Source organism: Sphaerodactylus townsendi, linkage group LG05, assembly GCF_021028975.2.
Source record: "Sphaerodactylus townsendi isolate TG3544 linkage group LG05, MPM_Stown_v2.3, whole genome shotgun sequence".
Taxonomy (NCBI): domain Eukaryota; kingdom Metazoa; phylum Chordata; class Lepidosauria; order Squamata; family Sphaerodactylidae; genus Sphaerodactylus; species Sphaerodactylus townsendi.
The window spans coordinates 97670173-97695329 of NC_059429.1; the positions used below are offsets into that span (position 1 = coordinate 97670173).

At 46.8% G+C, this 25157-nt stretch overlaps 1 protein-coding gene across 5 annotated transcripts in view; it reads right to left on the minus strand.

Annotated features, from left to right (window-relative positions):
* Window positions 1-25157, minus strand: part of NAV1 (neuron navigator 1) — a 328528-nt gene that overhangs the window by 212564 nt on the left and 90807 nt on the right. For 4 of the 5 annotated variants that reach the window (XM_048496163.1, XM_048496160.1, XM_048496164.1 and 1 more), the window contains exon 4: window positions 6836-7684. The exons of the other annotated variant lie outside the window; for it this stretch is intronic. In XM_048496163.1, coding sequence (XP_048352120.1) covers window positions 6836-7684 — 849 coding nt within the window. The remainder of the gene's footprint in view (window positions 1-6835; window positions 7685-25157) is intronic. 5 annotated transcript variants of the gene reach the window in all.

A 25157-nucleotide genomic window follows, 5' to 3' on the forward strand; every position in this document is an offset into this window, starting at 1 on the left:
ACAAAAGTATAGGGTTAAAGACAATGGCGGAGCTGCCACGGTGACATTCAGGGACAAATGCCTGGGGAACCCCGTGGGAGTCATGTGGAGGGGTGGAAAAATCACCCCCCACACTTCCAGGAAGGAGGAGGGGCGTGTCTAGGCCTCAGCGCGACGTGCACGCGCCACCTGGGCCAAAGCCTGCCCAGGCAGCATGAGCACATCACACCAAGGCCCAGACACGCCCCTCCTCCTTTGCAGAAGTGGCTGGGCCTCTCTCCCCACAGCTCACAAGGTCTCCTGGGAAGTGTAGTTCCCACCAGGCTACTTTTTCAGTCGGCTGACTTTTGCAGCCAGCTGAACTCACGTAAGTGGGGAGGGGCGCCATGGGAGTGGGGGCAGGGTGCTGTGGGGGAAGGGCCTGGGTGCCATCCCCCCTGCACCACTGGTTAAAGACATGAGATCCACCACAAACAGTTCAATCCTCCTGCTGTAGTCTTTTCAATACAAGTCCAATCTATACCTTTCTAAAGAACCGAATTCATTTTCCTGGGTGACATACAAGAAACTGACATTCCCCAGGAGATCGCCACCCCCAGTTTGCATACTTAATAGATTTCAAAGATTAATTCAACTTCCATACTGCATGTTGCTAACAGATTTGAAAACTCACCTGACTGGGATATACCCTTGTGATGTTAAGAGAGTGAAAGAAGAGAGGCTCCAGTGTTGAAACAAGCAACTAGAGTTAAAACTCCTGAGCTCTACTTCTTACAGCCATTTGAGTGTATATTTAGTTATAAGCTCCTCTGTTCTCAAATGAAAGTGGCTTTCTATAGTCAACAGCAGCTTGACTCGGGGCCACCAAGGAAGTCAGGAAGTGGAGGGGGGGACAACATTCTCAGTGGCCAGCGGAGCCAGGCAAGTCTTGTGAGTTGCTTTCATATGCTGTTCAGGCTGGATTGAGGCTTTGGCAACCCTGACCTGAGGGACAAACTAGACATGTGGACACTACTGCCATTCTGAAGCCCAATGTGGAATCTTAAAAATGCCATGAGGGTCAAATCCTGATTGGGCCCAAAGTGTTACAGGACAAGCTACTTTAAAATGGTGGTGCTATCTGGCCATAAGTCGAAGCCAAATGAGGCACTTGTTAATTGATGTCAAGGACACACCTGCATCAGCTGTAGTCCTCCTGATTTGTACCTCCATACACCATAAATAGCTGGTGGAATCTACAATCCATCTTGAGTTTTCTCATTTTGAACTCAACTTCCAGGTTTCTTACAGTGGACATTCCTGATGTTATTTATTTATTTGTGTTTGTACTTATATTTATAGCTTGTCCTCCTCCTGCAAAACAGGGCTCAGAATGGGTAACAATAATTTAAAATACACAAAATAAATAAGTAGCTTAAAAACAAAATTTAAAACAGTAAGGGATAACTGGAAAAAACATAATTACTGAAAAACCCAAATAAGAAACTCTAAGGCCATTCGCGGCCTGGGGCCATCGTATCTTCGAGACCGCATCACCCCATACGTCCCTACGCAGCCTCTCCGATCAGCAGAGGCCAATTTACTGGTGGTCCCTGGCCCCTCGGCGATGCGGCTGGCCTCCACACGGGCCAGGACCTTCACGGCCTTGGCCCCGGCCTGGTGGAACGCTCTTCCTCCAGCTGTCCGGGCCCTGCGGGACCTTGGGGAGTTCCGCAGGGCCTGTAAGACGGAGCTGTTCCGCCGGGCCTTTGGAGGAACCAGCCGCCAATAGTGCCCCTCCAGTGGCCCTTAACATCTGGGCCACCAAACATCTAATGAGACTCGCCACGCCTCCCTCTACCGTGGGGAGGGAGGGATTTTATATTATTAGAATGCTGGACGCCACCTATATCTTGATCTTAACTCTAAATTTAAACCTTGAGTTTTATATTTGGTAAATGCATTGGGAATTTTATCGCTGCTTTTAAATGTTTATTTATTTATATTGTGTTTTAATTGTTGTACACCGCCCAGAGCCCTTCGGGGATGGGGCGGTATAAAAATCAAATAAATAAATAAATAAATAATAGTCTCTTCACCCTGTAAAAGCAAGGTATCATCAAAAAAGACTCCCCCCCCCCCCCATGCACAGCAGATACATGGAACTCCCTGCTAAAAGTATTACAATCATGTAACATAATCTCAGAACTAGGTAGTTTCATAAAAAAACAAAAATAGATTTTAAAAAGCTTGAATTCACCCCAATATTCAGTGAGTCCCTAAGGGCAAGTTTCCCAGGAAGCAGATAGCAAGCAACTGACTACTTTTAGTATGCTATGGATGCACAACTGATTTGAGAAAGCACAGCTATTTCTGTATTCTTGTGACTTCCCCATAAATGTCCCTCTTTTCCTTCAAACAGAATAGGAATGGGCTGTAACTATGGACAATCAACTCAAACTGCTCCTTCATCACTTCCAGGAGGTAAAAAAAAGCAAGTAGAATGAAGAAACTTGGTATCCCGTGCTAGCTCTTGATCCTATATTTCCGAGGGTACGGAATCTACATAGGATACAGCAAGGGAAGAAAAGGAAAAGTCAGGAACCGGGAAAGGCCAGAAATCAGGTTTCGTGCTTCATCTGCCTTTCATTACGGTTCAGGATCAACTGACAATCCCTTCTGCTTTAACATTTACTTCTCCCTTGGGATGGAAGAAGGGAATTTGAGTGTGCGTGTGTTTAGATACAAGCAGCATCAATTCTCAACAAGGACTGCTGTGTGCTACCCTTTCTGAATGGAGCTCCAGGGAAGTGGAAGCTTCAGCATTTAGCCTAGAAATACAAACCCAGCTGCTGAGCAACCTGCTTCTTCCAGACGTCATCCACCAGGCCCAGCCAACCCTCCAAGTCCATAGCTTGGTGTGATTGTTTTATATTCACTCAGAAACCAGCTGGTCATTGCTGCAGCCAAGAGAGGGAGGATCCTCTAGAGTAGGGGTCTGCAAACTATGGCTCTCCAGATGTTCACAGACTACAATTCCTATCAGCCCCTGCCAGCATTGTAGTCCGTGAACATCTGGAGAGCAATAGTTTGCAGACCCCTGCTTTAGACATCTCTTCACTGAATGGGGCACACTACAATGGGGCACACTATGAACAAATGGCAGCCCTCCCTGTTATTTACTCCCATGAGTTTGCCAACACTTCTAATCACTCAGCTATTTCTGCTGAACTAACCTCATACGTCACACTCTGCCACCCCTTACCAGTTTTCTGTCAGTTCCTAGTAAGTTTCACAAATCCGTCCTTCAAGGCTACACTGGCCTTTCATTCCCATTCTACACCACTCCAACCCCAACTCTCCCCAAGGAGCACGCAAGCTCTTTCACACATCCTTACACATAAATTAAGAACATAAGAACATAAGAACAAGCCAGCTGGATCAGACCAAAGTCCATCTAGTTCAGCTCTCTGCTACTCGCAGTGGCCCACCAGGTGCCCCTGGGAGCTCACATGTCCAGGGATGTGAACGCGAATTGTGGACTCTCTGCATGTAAGCCAAGTTGCTCCCGGACATCACCTGGAATACTGTTAAGGCATTTGCAATCTCAGATCAAGGGGGATCAAGATTGGTAGCCATAAATCGACTTCTCCTCCATAAATCTGTCCAAGCCCCTTTTAAAGCTATCCAGGTTAGTAGCCATCACCACCTCCTGTGGCAGCATATTCCAAACACCAATCACACGTTGCGTGAAGAAGTGTTTCCTTTTATTAGTTCTAATTCTTCCCCCCCAGCATTTTCAATGGATGCCCCCTGGTTCTAGTATTGTGAGAAAGAGAGAAAAATTTCTCTCTGTCAACATTTTCTACCCCATGCATAATTTTGTAGACTTCAATCATATCCCCCCCCTCAGCCAGCTCTCTCCAAACTAAAGAGTCCCAAACGCTGCAGCCTCTCCTCATAGGGAAGGTGCTCCAGTCCCTCAATCATCCTTGTTGCCCTTCTCTGCACCCTTTTTTCTATCTCCTCAATATCCTTTTGAGATGCTGCACCAGAACTGGACATTAGTACTCCAAGTGCGGTCAGTGACCTAACTGCTTTATATAAGGGCATGACAATCTTTGCAGATTTTATTATCAATTCCTCTTTTCTAATGATCCCCAGCATAGAGTTTGCCTATTCTTTTTACAGCTGCCATGCATTGAGTTGACATTCCCATGGAACTATCAACTAAGACGCATTCTAAATCCCTCTTCCTCTGGTCTCAGACTCGATAGCACTGACCCCTGTATTGTATGTGAAGTTTGGATTTTTTGCCCCTATGTGCATCACTCTTCTTACATTTTGCTACATTGAACTGGCATTTTGCCATTTCTGGAGCCCACTCACCTAATTCTATCAAGGTCCCATTTGGAGCTCTTTCAGAATCCTTTGTGGTTCTCACCACCCTACATAATTTGGTATCATCTGCAAACTTGGCCACCACGCTACCCACCCCTACTTCCAGGTCATTTATGAATAGGTTAAAGAGCACTGGTCCCAAAACGGATCCTTGGGGGACACCACTCCCGACATCTCTCCATTGTGAGAACTTCCCAATTACACCCACTCTTTGTTTCCTGTTTCTCAACCAGTTTTTAATCCAAAGGAGGACTTCCCCTCTTATTCCTTCATTGCTGAGTTTTCTCAACAGTCTCTGGTGAGGAACTTTGTCAAAAGCCTTTTGGAAATCCAAGTAGACAATGTCCACCGGTTCACCCCTGTCCACATGCCTGTTTACACCCTCAAAGAATAGTAAATTGTCCTTACACAGAATACAGCTAAGCTTCAAAATGATGCACCTGTTTATTTTGCCATTATTACGACCGCACTGCTTTCACATATGATGCTGCACACAAGCATTAGGACACACATACTGTTTTCCTCTGGAGGGATATGCTTGGGGGAAGCGTTGTGGGTAAACCTTCTCTAACACAGTGCACATTTCAGTCCACTTCTACCTTTTTTCGGTATTCGGCTAATAGTAATGCTGCTAATACTACCATCCTAAGCAGAATCACACCCTTCTAAATCCACTGAAGTCCCTGGGCTTATGAAGGCATGACTCTGCTTAGAATGAATTGCTAATGTCTTTACTGTCCCTTTGCCCCACACTAGCACTGCATCCCACCCCAAAGGTCCTTCAGTGGCTGCTCCTAATACCCATCTTTCCTCCCCACCCGTAAGACCTGTTCTGCTCATGATCTGGAAGCCTCACGTCCTCCCAGCTGCAGCTCTAGTCTGCCCACCCCCGTGCACATTGCTGCTGATATACCAGCCCATGTCCCTTTGCTCCTTTAGCCAGGAGCAATAGTGGGCAGCCACAACAAAGGGTGTGGTAGCTTTGCAAAAAATAAAACAGCATGTGATTCCAGAATGCCAAGAGAGTTCCAGCATTTCCACGAGTTCCAGTACAGAGCTTCCTCTCGGACCTCCCCTTTCCAATGCGGCGGCTTCTATCTGAATTCTCTCCCTGCACGCTGCTCAGCTGCAGAAGGCATTTACCAAGGAGGAGGAAAGGAGTGAGGCATCTTGTATTCCACAGTGATTGATCATTAGAATCTGTTGCATAGAAACCAAATTGTTGGTGCTTGGGAGCTGCAGCTATTGCTGCTGATTATTCCCCAATGCTGAGCCTAAGACATTTGCAAGGCAGCCATTCCTGGGCGGGTGTCTAAACCAGAGAGATTCCAGGTGGGGAAGGAGTAAGAGCAGCACTAGCAACTGCTGCTCCTTTGCAAATCTCCCTAGCAACCAAACAGAGCTGATCCCTCTCGGTTTCTTCTAGGAGGCATCAGCCCAGCTTTCACTGCATGCGGCCCCCTGTTCCCCACTGTCTGGTTGCAGCCTTCCATCTTAACTGCAGCTAGTACAGACCTGCGTTAGTGACACTCCCCTCTTTCACCAACAGGAAGCTGAAGGCAAGGGTGGATCACTCTATGCCCTGTGAGTCTCCTGTACTATCTGCATGTGCACGTTCAAACCTCCTTGTGGGAAACATGCAACCTTACAATCCAGCGGTCTGCAGCAATTCATAGACCCCTTGCTTCATGGATGACAGATCATATTCAGCAGTCACCTTTTTTTGTTTCACACACATCACACAAACACAACTGTATCACTGCAAAGACATAAGCTTCTCCGCAGGCATACCATAATGCAACCATGCCAGACCTGAGCAACCAAAAAGGTACCTTTCCCACTGCCCCTGTCTAACAGAATGTCACACATTTTATCATCAGCTCCAGCAACCCCCTGCAACTTCTCCCTCTTCCAGCTACATGGAACCCAGCCCTCCCGCTGGTCTGGCCTCTCCCTTGCTACTTCGACCCATTCCGTTTTCCCCTCTAGGCAAAACCCTTATTTTTCTGTCTCTTGGTGTCCTTTTCTTTGACCCCTCGTGTGGAAAAAGAAATCAGAATCAATTCACTTCTGCTTTGCCCACCCACATGGTCTTTTCCCAGCAAACAGGGAGATTTTAGTCCATGTGCCTATTCCAACTAGTTCAATCAGGCTGAGGGTTTTTCTTCTACCCAAGAGGAAAGCATCTGCAATACTCGGGACTGAACTCCAGAGACAATCTATGAATGAATCAGGAAGCTTACTGACTGCTCTAAGGTCACCAAGTGAAAGCGGCATAAGAGCAACCCTTCCTTCCCAGCAGAACTGCTGTTCAACCTCCGTCCGTCCTGTCCCGTCCAGTCCCAGCCACCCCCGTCCAAGGAGCTGCCCCGTGCAAGGCGAAGGGCAGGCAGACCCGGAGCTGCACGAGCGTGCCGGGAGCCGAGGGAGGGGTCCCGCCCCTGAGCCCTGGGAGTCTTGGCCTGGACGGACTCACCCAGCATCTGGCTGAAGAGCAGCTGCTCCAGGTCGCCCAGCACGGTGACCACCAGCTCGGGATCCACCTTCAGGAAAGCCTTCTCCTCCGAAGGCGCCCCCTTGCCGCCCGGCTGGCCGCCCGTGGTAGGGGCGGCGGGCTGTTGCTGCGGCGGCGGCGGCTTCTGCTGCGCGGCTTTGCCTTTGCTGGAGAGGATCTCGTCGTCGGACTTGGGCTCGTCGCTGCCGCCGTCGGGCGCCTTGCTGAGCGGCTTGACTTCGGCGTAGGGCCCGCGCGGGATGCGGCTGGGCTTGCCCAGGTTGGAGGGCAGCGGCGCCAGCGGCGGAGGGGGCTTGTGGCCGGCGGCCGGGGCCAGCTTGGCCTGGAAGAGCGAGTGCTCGGAGCGGGAGAGGTTCTTGGAGAGCAGCGCGGCCGGCTCCCTGCCGCCCTTCAGGCCCCGGCCGCCGCCGCCGCCCTTGGCCGCCTTGGCCATGTCGTCGCTCCACTTGGGCTCGTAGAGCTGCATCTTCTTCTCGGCGTCGGTCAGGAAGGCCAGGTTGGTCAGCGACTTCTGCTTGCGTAGGTTGGAAGTCACCGGCAAGCGGCCCTCCACGCTGCCCGACTTGAAGACCTTCAGCTCGGCCGCCTTGGGCGCCACGGCCGCGGGGCCCTTGGCGCCGGCGCGCTTCTGCATCGTGGCCTGCTTGGGGCCCTCCGCCGCCGCCGCCCTCCGGTAGCCCCGCAGCTCCTCCGGCCCTTCGTCGCCTTTCAGCTCCACGTCCTGCGGCAGGCTTTTGAGGCTGCTGCCGCCGCCACCTCCGAGCATCTTCTTCCCGCCGGGCGCGAGGAAACCATTTAAACGCCCAGCCTCTGAAGCACCGGAGGAGAGAATGAAAGGCGGGGCGGGGGTTCAAGGGAGGGGTCGGAGAGAGGCAGGAAGGGGGGACCGGGCAGCGGTGAGGGAGGGGGCGAGACAGAAAAAGAGAGACGCTGTCAAAGCCGCCGCCGCTGCTGCTGCCGCCACCTTCCCCGCCCCGGCGCGCCCCCACACGCGCGCAGCCCCTCCTCGCGCCGCTGGGGAGACCGCGGGGGGGGGGGGCAGCCAAGGAACAAAAAGGAGCGGCCCTCCTGCCTGCCCGCCAGATGCGCCCGGCTCGGCAGAGGCGCGCGAGGCTATTTCTGGCTCTGCCGAGAGGAGGAGGAGGCGGCGGTAATTGCGCGCGAGTGATTCGCTCTCTCGCGCGCGGGCGCGCGGCACATCGAGGCACATGTATGCGTACGCGCGCGCCCGACAGGCTGTCTCCGCGCTGGGAAACCAGGGGGCTGCTGGCCAGTGGCGTAAGACGGCTCGGCAGGCAGAGGTCCCCCGCCGCCCTGCCAACGGCTCCAGCGAGAGGGCCCGCCCGCGGACTTAGTTGGGGCAATTGGACGTATGCTCCTGCGCCTCCCTTGGGGAGCTCCCTGCCGTGCCATCCTCCGCATCTGGTGAGCGCAACGGCAGCCAATAAGCAACACGTGACCAGTGGTCCCCAGCTCTGCTCGGGCAAGGTGCCCGGGTCCTTGAGCATCCTTCGAAGCCTTTCTGCCTAATCCCAAACATGGAAAAAAGGCAATCCATGTTTGAGATTAGGCAGAAAGGCTTCGAACATGAAAGTACTCATGTTTCTGTGCCCCCACTTTCAGCATGGAAAAGCGGGGCTGAGGCAAAGGCTTGGGGAGTGAGTGCTCTGCCAGGAGGGATGGCCATCAGTCCCTATTGCAAACCTCCGCAACAAAGTTCTGTCGTCTTTATGGCAGTGCCACAGTGATAGTTCTCTAACAAAAAGGATACTTTATATTTGATGGAGCTACGCCTGCTTTCTCTAACTGCAATATGAATAGGTGACGTGCCTGGTTTGAGAAGTTGCGGCCAATCAGTTTCCACCATAAATATGCATGTGTGCCATCTTTCATGATTCTATGTTTGGGAATTGTGCAGTCTCCTGCACAGAAGTGAACACATGAAGCAGCTAAAGACAGCCCTAGAAGCAGAATGCAGCATTCTTGAGTTATATACGCCAGCAATTCCAACTCTCCCTCTTTTTAGCATTCTAAGTAGGGCTGACACTGGCAATCAGGCTGAAGTATCTGTGCAGTGATCCAAACCCCATCTGCGAGAGGCTCATGTCATAAATAGTTCCGGCTACTGATCCAAGCTGATGCACTGGATGTTGGACAAACCTGCATGGAAGTTTCTACCCTATTGGTTCCACACTTTGGTGCAAAATACAGACTGCAAGATGCATTCAAAAAAGAGGGTGCCCCATAGGAAACAGTTTTGGTTATCCCCTATATGAGATGTGCTGGTTGTCCTGATTGCAATTTCTCCAGTCAGCTTCTGAAGGCCAAAGGGACCAATGACACCTGTGTGTGGGGCCCAGGTAAATTCTGCATTGCATATGAGCACCCCAAGTGAACCTTATTGACACACTCATGCATTCCAACTTCAGTCAGTTCAACTAATGTCAGCAGAGACCAACAGTCCCCAGTTCTAAACCTGCCTCTGCTTTGAGCTCATCAGCTGTCTAGGCAAGCTCCTCTTTTTATTCTCACACTCTACCTTCAACTCTAATAGAAGGAATAACAGAACTGACTAGTTTAGAAGGCTGTTGCCAGAATTACTGAGAAAATGCAACACACATCCTAACCATAATAAAAAGCTAAGGGATGGAATGTCGCAGTTCTGAACCTCCACCAATGGGCAAGCAGGACTCACGAAGTAAGTCCTCCTCACACATTGGTGGGTGACATTCTATCCCCTCTCCTACCCACCTTCCCCTGACCCAGGAGCCCTCCTACCTCCCCACCCCATCCCCCAGAAGCCTGCCCTGCCAGGAGAGCAGCAGCACCTGGTCGCATGCTGCTCTGCCAGCCTAAAGAACCTTCCCCCCAAGCATCCCCCATTTCACCCTCCCCCCATCCAAGCCTCTCTTTCCCACCCTCCCATCAACCAAATACTCTCCTTCTAACCCTCCCCCACCCCAAGCCACACTTTCCAACACTCCCCACAGCAACCCTCCCCATTTCAGCCTCCTCACCCAAGCCTCACCTTTCTGCTCTCTTCCACCTCAATACTCTCCTTCTAACCCTCCCGCACCCCAAGCCTCACCTTTCTGCCCTCCCCCCATGCCAAGCCACTCCTTTCCACCCACCCCAATGCTCAAATTTCCACCTACCCCAAGCCACACCTCTCCCACCCCCTAGCCACAGACTCACACCCAAGTAAGTGCAAAGTGTTGTGCCAGGAGTATCATGGGGAGCATTTTGACCCCAATTAAGCCCATTGCGGGGAAGATGCTCCCTCCCCCACCCTTTGCTAGGGCCCACTGCATCTCCCCCTCAATGGGCTTTGCTGTTAGTATCGTATAAATGCTTACATCATTAGTAGTATATTTCAGATACATCATAATGATGGTGATAAATTTATTATTATTTAATAATGATTTTGAATCTTTGAAACAGAAACCATGTCACCTCTAGCTTTTCATTTCACTTCCTTGTTTTCCCCAGTGTACTGCAACACTGATGTTTTTGAGGCCCTGTTTCCAATTTGAACATACATTCCATTGATTTCAATGGAACTCTCTTACTGGTAAACATGCAGAGGATTGTAGCTTCACTGTAAATATCATTACGCTAAGGCTGGAGCAATTCCTGTCCTGTCAGAAAAGAGAGGAAGTTGTGTAAGAGATAAATTAGTTGTCAGAAAAGGAATATACTGAGAGCAATAAAGTTACGCAGAGTTTCAGTCTGACGGTATATAACTAGACAAGACTCAGATGGTCTGCTTGCTGGCAGTGCCACAGACATCCTGAAAGCAAATTGCTAAAAGAGGAAGTGAGTCACTGCAGCTTTGCTGGTCAGTCAAAACTAGCCTCAAATCCCCAACTATCTTAGATAAAAACAGCAAGCCTGTCAGCTGCATGGACAGACAATGACGGAGCCTTTCATGCCCCGTCCATGTTAATCATAGCATGTAGATGCCTACAAGGCAAGGATGCTTCTGAAATCAGAATGTTTTGGCTTCAGGATGTATGTGGGATGAACAGGGGACACGTAATCAGGGGCTAACAGTGCAATCTGAACAGAGCTACACCCTTCTAAATCCACTGAAGTCAGGGGGCTTAGAAGCATGTAATTTTGCTTAGGATATTTATATACTTCATTTGTAAGGAGCCCCATGGTGTAGAGTGGTAAGGTGCAGTACTACAACTTAAAGCTCAGCTCATGAGTTCGATCCGGAGAGAAGTTGGTTTCAGTTAGCCTGTCAAGGTTGTCTCAACCTTTCATTCTGGCTGGGGGTAAAGCAGATGCGTAGCGGCAATGGGGACATCTGGAGCGGCTTGTCCCGGGTGCCACCATTGCCATCATGTGTCGGGGGCAGGGCGTTTCAGGGTGGGGGTAGGAGAGGGCGCCTGGGCAGCTCATGCCCCGGGCGTAGTTCCCCCTCCCTTCATCACTGGGGTAAAGAGTAGACAATGGAGGAAGCCAATGGCAAACTACCCCATAAACATAGTCTACTTGACCTGATGGAATATTTCAATCTTGCAGGCCCTGTGAATTGCATCAGGTCCCACAGGGCCCAGGTCTCATGTGAAAGAGAGTTCTGCTAGGCCAGAGCCTGAGCCAGAAAGCCTCTGGCTCTTGTCGAGAACAGCTGGATGCTTTTAAAGCCAGGGACCACCAGTAAGTTGTCTCCTGAAGAGAATTCTTTAGTGGGTATATAGGGAGAGGCAGTTTCGCTGATACAAAGATCCCAGACCATTAAGGGCTTCAAAAGTCAACACCAGCATCTGATTTGGTACTCCACATTGCTGGCTGAGCAATGGTTGAATGTGTGCCCACCATGGAATCCCCATAAGGACCCATCCCACCGCATTCTGGACCAGTTGGAGCTTCTGGAACAGTCTCAATGGTAGCCCTGTGTAGAGCAAGTTATGGTAGCTTAACCTGGAGGTGACCATTGCATGGATCATGATAGCTAAGGCGGGGCAAGACTTGGCTTCAATCTGCTTTTACCCCTGCTAGGGAAAATGAATTGATAACCATATGGGAGGAGATATGAGTTCTATACAATTTACTTCCAAGTAAACAGGTACTGAACTGGCTGCATATCTGTCTGTTTTTGCTGTGTGGAATAAGAGTGTGTCAGACAAGAATCTAGGAGAATCAGGCTCAAAAGATATCATGGACCTTTGGGAATGACCTTGGGCCAGTCAACCTCGCTCAGCCTATGTTGTGAGGATAAAATAGAGAAGGGGAAAACCATGTAGATCACCCTGACCTCCTTTTTGCAGGCCCAAATGCTTGTTAACTGAATTTTTTGTCTAGTTCTCTGAATCAGAGAACATTAATACAACCTTATAATTAAGGTGAAATCATACAGTAAGCTCCAGCATCAGACCACAAGGTACCTCATGCATCTCCAGAGCACTTGCCTCTAAAAAGCTGGGAAACGACCACAACTTTACAGTTTGTGGGAGGATAAAGTGCATCCTACCTAGGTGGAAAATACAGGATAAAATAGCTACGATATGTATATACATGGGGTATTTCTGCAACTTGACATTTCACTTTGAGAACCCTTCAGAGACACATAATGTAGAAAGCAGATTGGATGGTTTTCCACTCAGCCAATCAGCATTCAGTGCCATGACTCCACTACAAATTGGAAGCTATTCAGTTTCCTTTTTGAAGCAAAACCAGCCTCTCCTACATGAAGCAAATCCCCAATGACAAAACTACTTGGGTTACAAAGCAAGAGTAAAGTTTGGCTTGGTGAGAGGACTCTTCATTTCTGAATCTCCCAAAGTATGCTTGACCCCAATAGTAGTTCCTCTTAAAACAGCAGATTTCAAAGCACAAGAAGCAATTTATAATCTCTCTTTTTATCTAAAACAGCACACCAAAGAGTGCGGCTTTAGCTAGTTGGCTCCACATTGACTGTATGTTGAAGCCACAAATATGCCAGCAAGTCTATATTAGGCAAAGTCAGTAAATGATCAAAAGCAAAATATTTAATACATTTAATTTCCATGATTAATCATTACTGCAATATACCTTTTGTGTGTGTGTGTGGAAGCCACAATTTGCTTGGCAAACACTGGCTATGAAGAAAGTGAAGAGGGAGAAGGAATATAACTCATTGCCCAATAGAAAGAAAGGGGCATTCAGGGTCGAACGTTGCAAGTACAGAAACCTTGTTCTCTCCCTTCCACCCTTTAATTGCACCTGAACTTCACTGCACTAAGCACCTTTCCATCTCCTCCCACAGCAGCCAGTGACACAGAGGTGGGAAAGGGAAATGTACAGTGCGATAATAACAGGGCGGGGGGAAACCAGAATGTTTCACAAAGTGCTTGAGACAGGCAACTCCAGAGATATGACTGACATCAGCTCAGTAGATCTTACTATATGATTGAGCAGCATGTTCCTGACAACGAACTAGAAAAAGCAAATTATTCTGGGAGATGTAGTCACAGGCATTCGGGTGCTCCACCTGGGCATGTTCGGGGGGGGGGGGGCAATTTCAGTGTTTGCACCGGGTGCCATTTCCTATAGATATGCCCCATCCCTGTCTGTGCTCTGGGAGGATTAATTTTCTAGAGCCCATTCCATTTTTCCACACAATGGGCTTTATTGATAATTAACATATATAATTTACTTACTGTGCCATTATGGAGATCTTGCATTCAATATTTTACATCGCTTAGATAATTAATGTGGGCAGAATCATGTTACTTTAGCAAACCATGATTTTCAAATCCACTTTTGCTAAGACATTTGTAGTCTGGGGGTGGGATGGGGGGTAGAGGGTGTAGTAATCACCCTGTCTACATAATTCTCTCCTGAACTTTCCATCAAAGTTGCTATTATTCCAATGGGGGAGGGGGGAAAAGACAAGTATAGATGCTGGACCTGTAGAAAGGCCACCCAAATCAAGGAAATGGCACACAAGGAAGCACCTGTTCTCAGCACCTCGCTTCCATTCAATTTTTCTATTATTTAAAAATTGTGTATCCACTTAATCAGTAGCATTTTCACAGCCACTTACAGTTAAAAATTAATATAAAACATAATAAATTACCCAAAAGTTCTTTTAAATTCCTGATGCTTAACAATCTCCTCTTCTGCCAAAATTTTCCTTGAAACATATTGCTGAAAATATTTATCACTATCAGTGTCACAATTCCTGCTTTTTTCAGAGCTGGATTTCCAAATGCATACACAAAAGGAGAGGATAAAAATATACCAGCCTAAGTTGATGAAAGGTGCTCCTGGCCACCAACAAACATGCAAACTTTGAAATGACAGGTAAGGCCCTTAGATGAAAAAGAGGAGAGCTAGTAATGTCCTCATATGGTGACATCATACCTTAAAAATACCTGATGGACTCTCCAGTGGTTTCAGGCAGGAGTTACATAGTATAGGAGAAATAATGAAACTTAGCCATATGCCACAGGTCATGGATAAGAACAGCTGTCTCCTAGCACCACTTTGTGGTTCTTACCCTCCAGGAATTATTTGAACCACCACATAAAAACTCCTAATCCCACCTAACTAGGTCAATAGTTATCAAAAGATCCTGAGAAGTCCAAGAGAATTAACATATGCTCCACTTTATCATCTTTATAATCAGCTATAACACCAAAGCTGTCTCAGTGCAAAAACCAGGTAGAAAAGGGATCTAGTTATTCTGACAGGAAAACCCTGGAGCTGAGAGACTACTACATGTTCATTCACCTTGTTCAAGAATACAGTCAGAGTGGTATTCAGCAGCTACATTGTAGCTGGTAGCTGGTGCATTTTGTTTAATTCTGTTCTGTTTTAAAGGAGGGGATGCTGTGTGGACACATAATGAGGTGCAAGAGGTCTTGTTAGTGCCTTGTATGAATATATTGTTCAGCCAAGAATATACCACCAAAGTCTTCTGGAGTGCACAGGAATCCCAGGGAGGATGTCCCAAACAAGTCAGTTAAGCCAATAAACCTTACAGGTTAGTTACTGTGATCCAACTTCAAATTTATAAGTTCAGAAATAGTAATGAAATATGCATAGCCTTGCAAAGATAGAATAAATGGAGGGAGCCAAAGACAATGTGGCAATCCCACAACATGGGAGCTGTTTCTAGGTTGTAGAATGATAAATCCTTAGGGACCTGCAATCCTATGCGCACTTACTGCAGAATAAGATCCAATGGATTTCCAAATCAACATGTATGGAACTGAGCTGTTGGAGCTTTGATACGATCAAAACAAGTGTAGTTATGGCAATCCCTGATTGAATTAGGAAAACAGAGACGAACAGTCACACCATCCTCCAAAAGTTAACAGCCTAGGCTCCCCTTTCTGCTCTTTGCTCTAGTCATGGGCCTGGAACCCATCTGAATGATTTCTCGTCATCTACAGAATTAGAAAGTGCAGAGGGGGAGGAAGTGGGTTGTGGTTATATTAATTTTGTCCTAATTATCCTTCCTGGGGGAGGGTACAATTAGTTCTATCTGGAGACCTCACAGGGGATTCCATGGCAACAGATGGGATATATCACATTAGAGGTGGGGGAGAGGGGAAAAGAAACTGATCAGACAAAATTTGCCTCAGGCACAGAACTCAATGCCTTTGTGGACAGATCTAAGCTCCCATTATGAGGAATCACAGGATCTTGGATTTGGAAAGTGGGTCCTACTTTTGAAAGTTTAAATAATTTTTTAATTAATAACCGTATCATGATGTGACTGTCTTGGCTTGCCTGCTGCAGTCAGAGATTGCTATGGCTAGGCTTTACTCTGATTGTATTACAGACGGAACTCCCAATCCTATGTGTGTTTACTTGGAAATTAGAACTTCCAAAAGAAGAATTCAGCTTCCATCCCTGAGTTCTTTACTCTTCTGTCACCCATATTTCCATGATCCACCAACAAATGTAAAAAGCCAACATCAATTAAAATAGGTCCGATATTTTAATTATATTAAATGTTAATTTTAAACACATTTAATACATTGTAGTGTTCAGAAGTCCCAGCTTCAAATGGCATGAAGCTCTCAGAAGAGCTCTTGCAAGACTAGAAAATACTGGTTTTGCCAGTGTGTTTCATCTACCTGAATCACCAATAGAAACAGTTAGGGAATCTAAATTAAGCAATTCAAACATATGATAATTCAAATTAAGTTGACTGAAACCAAAATCAATTAGGAGGGCAAGAAGATAAGAACTCAAATGATAAAATTAAGTAGAATAGGTCTTATATCCGCATTGCACCAACAGAAAGGCTGTTGATTGTTCCACCAAGATCACTTCCCTTTTCCTAAAACCTATATATCAGAGATTGAGCAGTGGCTTCTATCCAACCATTGAGAGCCAGCGTGGCGTAGTGGTTAAGAGCAGGTGGATTCTAATCTGGAGATTCCCCACTCCTCCACCTGAGTGGCAGAGGATTATCTAGTGAACCAGATGTGTTCCTGCTGGGTGACCTTGGGCTAGTCACAGTTCTTCAGAACTCTCTCAGCCTCACCTACCTCACAAGGTGTCGGTTGTGGGGAGAGGAAGGGAAAGGAGCTTGTAGGCCACCATGAGTCTCCTTACAGGAGAGAAAGGTGGAGTATAAATCCAACCTCTTCTTCTTCATTGAAGAATGGAGGGCAAATTGAGTTTTCTCACATTCTTCTCTCATCCTGGAGCCCCTTGAGACCCCCAAGGAAGAACATCCCTAGGAGTGTGAGACCCTTACAAAGGAACTGCCATGTAATTCCTCCAATCCTAACTCACACCAACCCACAAGGGTATTTGTCCATACAGATTCCGTGCACCAGAGAATTATCTTCTGTGGGTTGGAAGGTGCTGCAGGAATAGAGATGAATGTGGCAAAACTCCATTCCCTTCACAGATGGCTGGAAACAGGTCAGAATCACCAGTTTAGTCTCTGTTCATAAGGCTATGAGCAACACAGTAATTAGTAAACAGAGTATACTAAACAAATTCTGTTTACCTGGCAACACACCGTTGACTACATTTTTGCTGTAATCATTTCTGTGAAAGATGAAGAAATTAACAACTGAGTAATCAGTTGTGGCACATCTATTAAAATAGCTAACAAATACGCATATCAACTGGTGACCTGGATAGTGAAAAATATTGACTTCCGGTGGAATGGCGTTTCACTCTGGTTGAGCCTCTGAATTCTCCCAGACTACACAGTGCTGATAGGGGCTATTTTTGCAGACTGCAGAGCAAGTTTTTCTTAGCTCTCGCCTCCGCTGATATTGGAGACCTTAAACTTGAAAGGAAGACTGGAAGGTTGTGGATTTTAGACCCATTAGTGCTGAAAAATCCAGAATCAGCAGTGTGAGTGAGCCGTTGAACTCTTGGAAACAGTCTCACCCTTCTATTTGCTTTTCTTTTCATTAATCTTTCTTTAGTTTTGTTTTTTATCTTTTCCTTTTTTCTTTCTTTTGTTTTTTAATAATAAGTGGATGGTGAATAATATTCATCCTGGCAATGCAACAGAAGGCCATGACCTTTTCAAGCAGAAGAAGCCATTACTGGCAATGCTGTCAGTGGGGCAGGCAGAAGCCAAAAACATGGGCTGAAGATCTGCAGTGTGCATGTGCATATGACCTATACAGCTCCCAATCCCAAGTTAACCAACGAAGAAGAACTATTAGAAAGAAGGGTGCAGAGCTGTTTTCATACCTAAACACAATGTTCGGTAGCACTTCTCTGTTTTGCCTTAATCCTCATTGCCCAGTAGATATATTAGGAAGCCTCTACAAGATGGGCAGCCCCATCCGAAAGCCCAGCACCCAGTTGTGGTGCCACGGCTGCACCTGGCTGCCACCCCCAAAGAGGCTTCCCAGCAGCATGGGTGGCTTAAAAAGTGAAAGAGCCTCCCCGCCACTGAGAAGTCTCTATGGGCCTCAATGGACTTACGCCACCCAAAAGGGCAGCTTAAGTTGGAAGCATGGGCCACTGGCATAACACTGGCAGGGACAAACTAATGTCAGTTCCACCCCTGCGCAACGCCCCCAGATCACCTCCACTATGCCACTGGCAGCAGCAGGGCCCCTGGGATGCTGACACAGCATTCAGCCCCATGTTTCAGTGCTGTGGGGTGGCAGCAGCCACACATTGGTGGGATCACCCCCTGCCAGGGTAAGTGGCATAGTAACATGCCGTTCTCAAGAATGGATTTGGTCCCCCCTTGGGATGGGGTTCAAAGTGCCTGTGTGAGTTCATGGATACAATATGGTATAAGTGGTTAGAATGTCACACTAGGACAGTGGTGGCGAACCTATGGCATGGGTGCCAGAGGTGGCACTCAGAGCCCTCTCTGTGGGCACGCGCAAACAGAGACACACACACCCCCACGCACACATCTAGGCTGGCCTGGGCCACTGGGCTCAATTATTAGCATTAAACCTAAGACATAGTTTTGGGGAAGCAGTGTAGGTAACCCTGTTAAGCGCTGCTAAACCCCACTGATTTTCATGTGAAGAACTAAAGCGCAATCCTTTACCTGGGAGTAAGCTCAGTTGCTGGCAATGGGGCTTGCTTCTGAGTAAACCCTCCTAGGGTCATGATTCACCCGTTCGAAGAGTTGCACGGTTGCTTCAAAGCAAAGCCACTAACTACCACCAATCTTACTCCCGAGTAACGCACGCCTCGGAGCCAACAGTTTTTTCTAAACTAAAACATCAGTATTCTGGTTAAATTGCCGTATTGGCACTTTGCGATAAATAAGTGGGTCTTGGGTTGTCATTTGGGCACTCAGTCTCGAAAAGATTCGCCATCACTGCACTAGGACTATGGAGGCCTGGTCCAAAAATCCTCACTCTCCCATGAAATTTGCTCAGTGAGCTTAGGTCAGTCACTCTTTTTCAGCCTAACCTGCCTCACAGGGTTACTGGAACGATAAAGAAAGCAAGGAAAGGAAAGTAACACATGTCACTTTTTGATCCTTGGAGAAAGGGCAGGATGAAGATTAGACAGATACAATATCCAGCAGCACCCACTACAACTCACAAGAAAGTGGCCCTTTTGGTTCAGTTTCTTGGGCTACTTAATTTAGCTATGAGTTGCAGCAGACATTTCTTGATGCCCTGGCCTTCTTTCAGGACTAGTTTCAGGGGCTGGTAAGAATGGCCATTTGCCAGGATAAACCCAAAGAAAGCAAAATAAAACCTCCACTGCACACACAATGCCACTGTTCTTATTTTGTGTTTAACAAGGTCAGAGGCGACATTAGAGAATTCTCAGTTTGCACACCAACTCTCTTCCAAGCTAACAAAACCTACTGATAATCCTTAGTCAAAAGCCAGGCCCCTAAAATCCTGGATCCATTCTTTGTTTATACATTTTATACGTATAAAAGACAGAACAGATACACACACACACACACACACATTACAGAACATGACACATATGGATGGATTCTTCTATCATAAAATTCACCACTCCAAAATGTTATAAAAAGCAGTCATTTTTTCATGCAAACTGAATAAATTAGAACCTTGAACACCTCACACTGTGAACTTCAATCACAAAGCTATTTTCCAAATGCAGACGAGTCACTTGAAGAAAGATTAAGCATTTTCTGTTTTCTAATCAGCAGCAAAACATCATCTAATGGTCACAAGCAGAGCTCCTACTAAATCCCAATTGGAAAGGGCAACAGTGCCTTTCAAAAACCAGCAAGATAATCATAGGATCTCGAGGGATATGACAGCCAATTATGTCAATAATTAAATTTAACATTTGATTCCAAAAGAAACTGAATCTAAAGGCAGGACTAGAATATATGTAATAGATGTGCACACAACACCTTCTACAAAGATTTATATTTGGCTGTCAATAAGCACCAAGCCATGTGGTGTCAATACCAATGGTAAATAATCTTTAAAACATTTTCTTTAAATCAGATTAAATCATGGGAGTGCCCAAATCCATTTCCATATATCATGCTCTATCCCCTTTTTGTATGAAACTCAAACATGGTATTTTTCCAGCAGTTTAGTACAAAATATTATAATTTTTCCAGCAGTTTAGTACAAAATATTATAATACTGCCTTTAATATTATATTGCAGAATAGTCCATTTTATTTTGACAGCCTTTATGTTAGATCAAATTTGACAATGCTCAATTTACAGCTACTGGGGGGATAGTCCATAACTATCCATCTTTTGAACTATTTCATCATAAGACAGAACTGACCCACCTTTACCCAGATTTTCATTTATATGTAGTCACAGGACACTCGACTTTGAATACTACTCAAGTATGAGGAAGCTAATAGCTCTTCATTGTTAAATATGAGTCATTGGAGATGAAAGATTTGAGCTAAAAATAATGTTTAACTTGTATGAAATCTTCAAATGAAAAAGTACCTTGAAGTGCCAATTTCACTGATTACCGGTAAATCAAATCACTAGTATTGTTGTTCAAAAGTTTCTTTCTTATGGACTTTTTTTCTCATGGACCCCTACAGGCCCTCCCCTTTTTAGAGAATCTGTGAGGCTGCCTGGGATAGAAAAAGTCTGACAGCACTCCAAGATACCACCACTGGGTAAGTGTGGTAAATCCCAAACTCTCTTCCTGACTGTCCAGGCTTCACTGTTATCTCGGAACATACCACAGCACCAGCTATTCAGATAAGCAGGTATACCCGATTTTGAAACTGCACAAAGGTGCTCCCTAATTGATATGATGGAGGCAGCAGCATTCAACAAGATTAGGTTGCGAGGCTCATGTTTACATTTTATCCACTAGGGGCTTTCCTTTCTTGTCAATCCTGATAATAATGAACAAAGGAATACTTTAAATATTGCCATACTTTCTTCCCATGTGACCCACCACAGCAAACACAATAGAGGAAAGCACCAGAATTATGTATGGGGTAAAAGAATTCTCGCCTAAAGATATGTTTCTCTATAAAATTCAAGTCATGATTTATGTAATCTGTCAAACCTTCAATCCTCATTCAGAAATATTCTCAGTTAATATCAAATTTGCATAGAATCTTTTACCATCATTGACATTTTGCTCACAATCTGTGTCATGGACAGGGACTGAACAAATTGAGCCCAGACGTTTTCATATTCAGATTACTATATTAAATGATGAACAAGCTAATCTGTTTCCACAGAGACTCCTCATTCAATACAGCAGTGACACACCTTACCATATATCCAAGTCCAGGTGGGTAAGGTTATCTGCCCAATGCATACCCAGGAATGCCTGAAGCTTGTCTAAGGTTATGCACCCTTTTCTTATTCAACATAAAAATCATTGAATCATAGAACTGGAAGGGGACATACATGCCATCTAGTCCAACCTCCTTTTCAATGCAGGATCAGACTAGAGCAGGGGCTGATTTGTTACAAGGGCCAGGTATTATGAATGTGATTTGGTTGGACCAGGTACGGGAGGGTGGCTGCCTTGGCTGGTGAGCCCCCAGCAGGCTTGCCAGCTCAGTCAGCAATGAGGGTTGTAGAGCCAACCAGAAATCTAAAAACAGAATTGAAGCAAAACCTAAGTGTTAACACGTTAAGTGATGCAAAAATTACATAGAAGGATTCTATGTACAGCAAGCTACACATAGTAATATAGACCACAGTCCTTAACAATTTATCCATGTAATTTTGTACAGTGAAACCCTATTGCCTGTATAGAAAACCCCTCTTGAATAGTTCAGTTTGGCATAGTTTGCAGAAAGCCAAGAGATTGGGGGCCTTCCTGACCTCCTCAGGCAGGCCGTTCCACAAGGTGGGAGCCCCAATGGAGATGTACAGGCAGTTGCTGATTTTGCCCATTTGCATGTTCACACCTGCAGAAGACCCGACTCAGTTGAACAAAAGACAGAGCATGGGGAGAGAAAAGATATCACTGCTAAGAGGGCCCAAGGCCACGATGAGCTTCATATAGGACAGCCAATATCCTAAATTGAGCCCAGTAATCAGTGGGCAGCCAGTGGAGTAACTGCACAATGTAAGATGCATGCTCCAGCTAGCTCCCAATAACAACCAAGCTGAAGCATTCTGTTCCACCTTTCCAGGTTATTTTGTGTGGAGAGCAATGTACAGTGCATTACAGTAATCAGTCCTGACGTCACTGTGGCATGGGTCCGCGTGGCCAGATCAGTGGCATTAAGGTAAGGGGCTATTTTTTGGCCAAGGCTGAGTTGGAAGAAAACTTTGTTTGAAGTTGCATAAACTTGCTTCACCAGCAAGAATACTGAGTCTAGTATAACCCTTGGGGCTCTCAACTGAATCAGCAAGGGTCAGCTGAGCCACATCAAAGTACAAGCAAAACTGAAGAGAAAGTGCTTGAAAATGGACCTCTTTGAAAGTACCCATAATTTTTAGACTGTGCTTATGCTGCGGGCTAATTGTGTTCCAACTTAGAGGCTGTTAGTATCTGACATTTCTGGCTTTCTTTTTGCCCTTTAAATGACTTTTAGCAAGTAGATTTTTTACGGTGGATTAATGATTTCATAATTGTTGCACAGTTTGTTGCTAACCTTCCTGGGGATCCATGTTGGGATAAAAAGGTGGGAGAGAAATATTAATAATATGATTTATAAGGAAATACATGGACACCAATGAAGCTGCCTGAATCAGACCCTTAATCCATTGGTCAGGATCGTCATTCAGACTGGCGACGGCTCTCCAGGGTCTAGAATAGACAGGTCTTTCACAACACCTGTTGCCTGATCCTTTTAACTGGAGATGCCAGGAGCTGAACCTGGGATCTCCTGAATGCTCTACCACCAAGTCACAAGAAATACAAAAAAACGGTATAGTTCCCTCTTTTATGGCCCCAAAGGTATCACTTTTTAAAGCCTACTTTGTTTTCCCAATCCTAGAAAGTCAAACAACCTCCTCAGTCACCATGAAGAAACTGAATTTAACAGACACAAAAGACTAAAGGACAAAAAAAACTCTCTGAGATCAATATGTTCTTGACATCACAAAAATCCACCTGACTTAGAATCAATCAGAGCCAGAGGCATAGCTAGGGGAAATGGAGCCCGGTGCAAAATCTGAGTTTTGCTGGGGGGCCCACCCATGGGCGGCTGCTATGATGCTGGAATCCATCCCCAAACAGCATCACTTTCAATGGTGTTTAAACTGGGGACCTCAGATTCTCCCTTTAAATCCATGCCAAAGGGGGTGGATTTAAAAAGAGAATCTGGGGAAATTTGGGGGGGGGGGTGCCTGCTGTCATGGGTGCAATTGTTAAGCTAGCAGCACTGAAATTTCAGGGTATTTTTAGGAGACTCTCTTGATGATACCACCCAGGTTTGTTGAAGTTTGGTTCAGGGGGTCCAAAGTTATGGACTCTGAAAGGTGTAGCCCCCATTTCCTATTAGCTCTCATTGGAAACAATGGGGGTGGGGCACCCCCTTTGGGAGTCTATAACTTTGGACCCCCTGAACCAAACCTCTCCTAACTTGGGTGGTATCATCAGGAGAGTCTTCCCAAAAATTCCTGAAATTTTGGTGCTGCTAGCCTACAAACTGGGCCCCTTGCAGACCAAAAACTGAAAAAACACTAAAAATACAAAAAAACCCACAAACGAACCAGAAATTTTTTGCGCGGCCCTCCAGGCGCACGCCCGGCGCAACACACGCACTCCGGCCCCCTGGTAGCTCCGCCTCTGATCAGAGCATCTCAAATTAGACACAAAAACAATTCATGTGAAGAGAAAAATGGGCAGATACCCCGCTCAGGTATCTGAGGGGTAAAGTGAAACTTTACGGCCCTGGCCCCGGCCTGGTGGAACGCTCTTCCTCCAGCTGTCCGGGCCTTGCGGGATCTTAGTGAGTTCCACAGGGCCTGTAAGACTGAGCTGTTCCACTGGGCTTTTGGTGAGGTCAGCCGCGGATTGGCTGCTCCCTTGTGAGGCCCTGTCATAGTGTCATCTCTGGCAGTGCCCTATATTAGTTCTATCTGGGGCGCTGCCAGTCCCTCCCAGACTTAAGACCAGGTGCCGCTAATATGGGGATGTTATGCTGCATACTGATTTCAATGTTTTTAGAGGTCATTTTTTTATTATTATTATTATTATTATTATTATTATTATTATTATTATTATTATTATTATTATTATTATTATTATTATTTATTAACTTTGCTACCGCCTCTATCCCCGGAGGAGCCCCCTAGGGCGGTGAACAACACTAAAGTCATACAAAACATAACATAAAATCAAAACAGGCAATATCTCTACAATAGGGCCTCATGGTGACCCGTATATACTCACCCTCTCTTCCAAAATGAGGAGGGGTCCCAATGATCGTTAGGAATCTCGTACTAGCAGGGGGGCATTTATTGGCGGCTGGACTCTCCAAAGGCCCGGGTGGAATAATTCGGAAGCATAGGCCCCATGGAACTCTCCAAGGTCCCGCGAGGGGTCCGGCCAGTTGGTGGTACGAATGTGTTCCACCAGGCCGGGTGCCAGGGTTGCAAGGCCCCGCCCGATTGCCCGTGGAGGCCAACCCAGCCGCCATCAAGGGGCCAGGGATCTCCAGTAGATTCGCCTCTGCTGATCGCAGAAGGACTCCAGCCGGGACATATGGCGCGGTAATACGCGTCCCGGCTGGGTGCTGAGGGTCCTGGCCGCTGTATAAGGTCTTAAAGCGTCAACACCCACACCTTTGAACATGATTCGAATTCGATAGGGTAACCAATGCAGGCGGCGCAACACAGGGGAGATGTGTTCACGAAAAGGCACCCTGTGAGCAACCGGGTCACGCGTGACATGTTGGACCCTCAATTTCAGTTTCCCGATCGAAGGGCGCAAGGGGAAGGCCCGCGTAGAGTGAGTTATAATAGTCCAGTCCCTGGAGGTGACCGCTGTATTGGATCACAGTGGCTAGGTCAGTGTTGGAGAGAAAGGGGGCACAGCCCGACGGGCCTTTGTCGAAGATGGAAAAACGCAACTCCCAGGGTTATATGGGGCCACCTGGGTCTCCATTGAAAGAGACGTAATCCAGGTGGGACCCCCCCAGGCTGCGGTGAAGCGGAGGGGGTCGGTGCCAATATGCGCCCCCCTTCCCACACCGGGCGCGGCTGGAAATCCCTCTAATCCTCACCCCCCCCCAACGTAATTCAGTTTCACAAAGCGGATCTCCGCTCTTCGATGGATTAAGTTTTAACCTGCTCTGTTGTAACCAACCAGCCACCGCTTCCAAACATTAAGCTGTAGAGCTGCAGGCAGACGTGCAGCTCCCCTCCATCAACAGAATGAGCTGGAGTGTCATCAGCGCACTGATGGCAGATCAGCCCAAAGCTCTGCACTCAGCTGAG